The sequence below is a fragment of the Pundamilia nyererei genome, unplaced genomic scaffold, assembly GCF_000239375.1.
Source record: "Pundamilia nyererei isolate P.nyererei 1_Seehausen unplaced genomic scaffold, PunNye1.0 scaffold00011, whole genome shotgun sequence".
NCBI classification, from domain to species: domain Eukaryota; kingdom Metazoa; phylum Chordata; class Actinopteri; order Cichliformes; family Cichlidae; genus Pundamilia; species Pundamilia nyererei.
The window spans coordinates 1743268-1748128 of record NW_005187412.1 but is presented as its reverse complement, the minus strand read 5'-3'; the positions used below and the strand labels follow the sequence as shown (position 1 = coordinate 1748128).

The 4861-nt window shown below is 35.1% G+C and overlaps 1 protein-coding gene across 7 annotated transcripts in view; it reads right to left on the bottom strand.

The window, feature by feature from the left end:
- Positions 1 to 4861, bottom strand: part of LOC102195833 (protein diaphanous homolog 3) — a 166274-nt gene that overhangs the window by 113745 nt on the left and 47668 nt on the right. For 5 of the 7 annotated variants that reach the window (XM_005724171.1, XM_005724176.1, XM_005724174.1 and 2 more), the window contains one exon: positions 2179 to 2187. The exons of the other annotated variants lie outside the window; for them this stretch is intronic. In XM_005724171.1, coding sequence (XP_005724228.1) covers positions 2179 to 2187 — 9 coding nt within the window. The remainder of the gene's footprint in view (positions 1 to 2178; positions 2188 to 4861) is intronic. 7 annotated transcript variants of the gene reach the window in all.

Here is a 4861-nt window from a genome sequence, read left to right as displayed (position 1 = left end):
TGATCTGGCGTTCTTGTTCCTGAGTATAGCCCGTGGTTTGACAAACTCACCATTTCTATTCATGACCACTCCTAAACATTTTCCTTTTTCATTTTGCTCATTTTGTTTTTTCAGCTACGCGATGGCCTCCTTCACTTGCACCAGCATCTCTTTAATGAACAACTAACAAGTGCAACTTAACACTCCAGAACTTTTATCTGTTTAATTTGTCGTTTATCACCAAGGGAATAGACCTCACCTGACCATGAAACTGTTTATAAATCAGTTGTACAATTACATTTGAGCACACTCAAACACTCAAAAGTGTTTAGAATTCCTTAACTCCTTCAATTAAAGCACAAAGTCTGCATTTCAGCTTTAATTACATCATGGCTGTGTGGGGGAAAAAGAAGAAAAAAAAACACCAATAAAAAAAAAAACACTGGTGCTGAACAGTGGCAAATTACAAAAAAATGCCCAACAAATGTCCAACAAATTATGGACCTAACAATATGGCTGATCCAACCATGTAGGCTTAGCTTTTATTATTAATATATTCCTTTATTGAAATAAAATATATTAGTGTTTCCTAAGCCTGGCTTAGTTTATGATGTAAAAAAACCAGCACCACTAATTTAGTCATTCCCAGTTTACTTCTCAAAGAAATAATCGTTCATTTTATGAAAACAAACATTTAACCACATCCAACTGAATACCAAAAAGGCAGGTCTCTACAGGTTTGTTTTAACTAGTGCCCATTATGTTTAAAAAATTACCATCACTGCTGGCTGATCCAGGAGCTGCAACAACAAACAGATGAGACATGAGTAGTGCAGTAAAAAGAGGACATGTTCCTCATAGTACTTAATTCCCCACCTGCCAGCGACTGGAATATGTTCTGTGATTTTCACCTTGTCTTCTCACTAACACCCAAAGGAAAGCCATGTTATACATGTTTTATCTCTATCTATTGACACTGATACTCTCAAAGAGCTTCTCCAGAGGCTATCCGTGAAATCACAGAAATTGCCAACACTTTTGAGAGCTGTCAGCTCCTTCTCTGCTTGCCCACTCAGTACATTTGCTTGTTTGTTTCTCCGCTTTTTCTTCTTGTCTGTCCAAGTAAGTAAAAGGCACAGTACAAAGAAGTCTTTTTTACTCTGAGTTCATCAAATGTTAAAAACATAAATAAATAAATCTTAGTCCTTTGATATTACAACTATTTATGTCAATACAACCACCCCAAAGGGGAATGCACTGCGCAAGCATTCGATATATCAAAAATTGGAGGGAGATTTGAAGTTATAGTGTTTGCTTATAAAACTAAATCATCTACTTTTCTAAACTATTTCTCTCTTTACTGCTGATGGCAAGTTAAAACTAAATTCACTGTAAAATTAAAAGACTCCATTTAGACTGACGCAATTTCTAAAATTACACAAGTTCCTTGGATAATAATTCACCGATCAATCACAGAGTTAAAACACTGGCTGGAGGTCTACACTCTTGAAGGATGATGTTACAACTTAACTTTACAAGGTCGCATAATAAATCCAAGTCTGTGGTTGCTTTGGCAACACATGTAACACGGTCCACAGACAGAGTTTTATAGGCGTTAGAAGAGGCTCTTCATGTTAAACCAACAGGCTAACAAGTATTTTGAGCAACACGAAATACTTCAGATTAGCTACTACCTACCTGCAAAGACTTATCTTTAACACTGGTGAGTACGAAGAGTAAAAATACGAACAAACTACAGTCTTCAAATCTGCATCATAATAATGATTAACTGCTTTTACTTTTAGTAAAATGTACAAGACAATCCCAACTTCAAATGTTTGTCAGATTTAACTAGATATAAAACATTTTAAGTTTCAATAGCTTTTATAAAAAAAAGTAAATAATAAAAAAAATAAAATAGAAAAAATGTAGGGGAGAAATACTGCTCAGAAAGGTCAGGTCAGCATCATGCACTTTTATACAATTATACAGGTGCAAGTAGTAATGGGGGTTGTGCCTCTTTAACAGATCAATTGAAATCCCTCAGTGCATGACTAACATGCAGGTTACAATTTCACAAACTCCCACAGTAACATATCTGAAATTAGTTTGGGACCAACTAAAACTGATGCTGCAAGATAAGAAAAGCAAGTAATAATTAAAAATAAAAAATAAAAAAAAAATAAAAAATCTACTAACCTTTTGTTTCTGTTGTAGAGCAAACATCAAGGCAGATCATGCAGCCAAGCAGAAGTTGCAAAAGAAAACAAGAGAAAAAAAGAAAAGAGAAAGTAAAGAAGCAGAGACAAAGCAAACAGAAAAAAAGAAGAAGACAGTGTTATTTGAAGTAAGCATTACTTTAGACTTTTTGATGTCAGTAAAGAAATAAAGCACTACACTGAATGAAAAGTGATGCTGGAGACTATAGAAAGAGTTCATGTACTATATGCACTGCCAAGAAATATGTATAATTGTTATGACAGTTTAGGTTCAATTTTGATTTCTTTCCAATAAAATCAAACAAAAAGCAGATGCATCACACAATTTTGAGATCTCTCTGTTCATTGAAATAGACGTAATGTTCTAACATTCAACACTTATTTGAAGCAACAATGACACCGATGGCTGATGATGACTGTGTCATAATCACATCAGACATTACATTTCAGAGGCTTGTTTCTCTCATTTGAATAGATCACATTACACAGACTGATTGCTCTCATCACATGCATCGGCATATTGTTTGCCAGATTTTAAACCTGCATAACTGTTTTGGCCACATTCACAGCAGCGACTGGAGCTAAAGTGCAAATTTCACATCTAATGTCTAGATAAGAATCTGAAATGTTCCAGTTAAACATTCTGCAATGTATTTTCCGTTGTGCTTGTGTTTGCACAAAAAAAATGTAAAACAATATTCTCATCTACTTCCAATCTTTTGACATGGATGTGCAATTTTGTCACATTATTCCGCCCAAGTTCACAGGGATTTTTCAGCAAAAACAGTTCCACAAAACAAAAACAAAAACTGTGGTTACATATGTGTGCAGTTATGAAAATAAATGCACTATTTTCCAGTTGTTTTGATGTTATTCATTGCACAGGCCACCACACAATCTGTGACAATGACTTATAAGAGAGCTAAAGCCTACACCACTTGTAATTCTCTGACTTTTGGAGTTTGTTGGTGAAGCTTAAGACCTCCATTCTTCCCTTATGGCTTCTTACTTCAGCAACTGATACAGTAACCACAAAGACAGCAATTATGGCCCTCAGTTGTCAAGGGAGCAGATTAAACCTTTGAGTTCAGAAACTGACATTGTAACAACAATAACTTTGTTTAATTTACTATTTGTGATTATTCAACATAAGATAAGTCTCAGTTATAGATATAATAATTAACTTTGGCTAACACCATAATAAATAGCAAATGCAATTAAAAATCAAACAGGAAATAAAGGAAGAGAGAGATATAATAAAGGTCATCACTGGGACTCAAATTGTGGATGCTGCTGTTCATGGTTACTATCTTAACCTCACAAATGAGAGGATAAATTTGAGTGAACTACAGAGTTAAGAGTCATGGCTGTTGTACACCTGATTTGATTTTGTTTTAAATACATTTTAAAAGCTAGACCTAAACCATAGTAAAGGTAACTCATATTTTCAGCTTGCAAATACAGTCTGTGATGATTAAGTTGACTGTGTATCATTTATCACGGTTGAGTTATTCTTACCCGTTAAGATCATGACAACATTCATTAAGTCTTTGGGGTTCTCAAATGACAAGACAGCTGACCTACAGAGGCTTGCAAAAGTATTCGGCCCCCTCTAACTTTTCCACATGCTGACAGATTACAGCCACAAACATGAATCAATTTTATTGGAATTCCACATGAAAGACCAATACAAAGTGGTGTACACGTGAGAAGTGGAACGAAAATCATACATGATTCCAAACATTTTTTACAAATAAATAACTGAAGAGTGGGGTGTGCGTAATTATTCAGCCCCCTGAGTCAATACTTTGTAGAACCACCTTTTGCTGCAAGCTCTGAAAACTGGTATTCACAAACGCTGTCCATCTAATCTGACTGAGCTGGAGCTGTTTTGCAAAGAAGAATGGGCAAGGATTTCAGTCTCTAGATGTGCAAAGCTGGTAGAGACATACCCTAAAAGACTAGCAGCTATAATTGCAGCAAAAGGTGGTTCTGCAAAGTATTGACTCAGGGGGCTGAATAATTACGCACACCCCACTCTTCAGTTATTTATTTGTAAAAAATTTTTGGAATCATGTATGATTTTCATTCCACTTCTCACGTGTACACCACTTTGTATTGGTCTTTCACCTGGAATTCCAATAAAATTGATTCATGTTTGTGGCTGTAATGTGACAAAATGTGGAAAAGTTCAAGGGGGCCGAATACTTTTGCAAGCCACTGTATGTAAGCACACAGATTCAGGTGCTTGTCTTACACTGTAAAAGTAGACGAGGAATATTAACAATAACAAACAAGAATCATTTTTTAATGTGTTTATTAAAGACTTGTTCCAGACATTGCTGTAATTTGCCCAAGACTGATAAGAAAATGTAGCAAACAACAACAACAGTTTTACACTAAACAGTTATTTATGTTAAAGTTTACAATTCCTATTATCTATGTTTATGGGGAAATTGTCCCTCAGATAATGGGAGATTTAATCTATATGAAATAAACTAATATAACCTTTTAGCTATATGCAATGGGAAAATGATAACATCTTAGGAAGAATGTGGGGAGAAATGGGAGTCCGTGCCTGGAGTTGTAATGGCATGAACTGACCAGGGACTAACAGGAATAGCAGATAAAACATTGGGAAGATTAAGTGAAGCAAAAAAAAA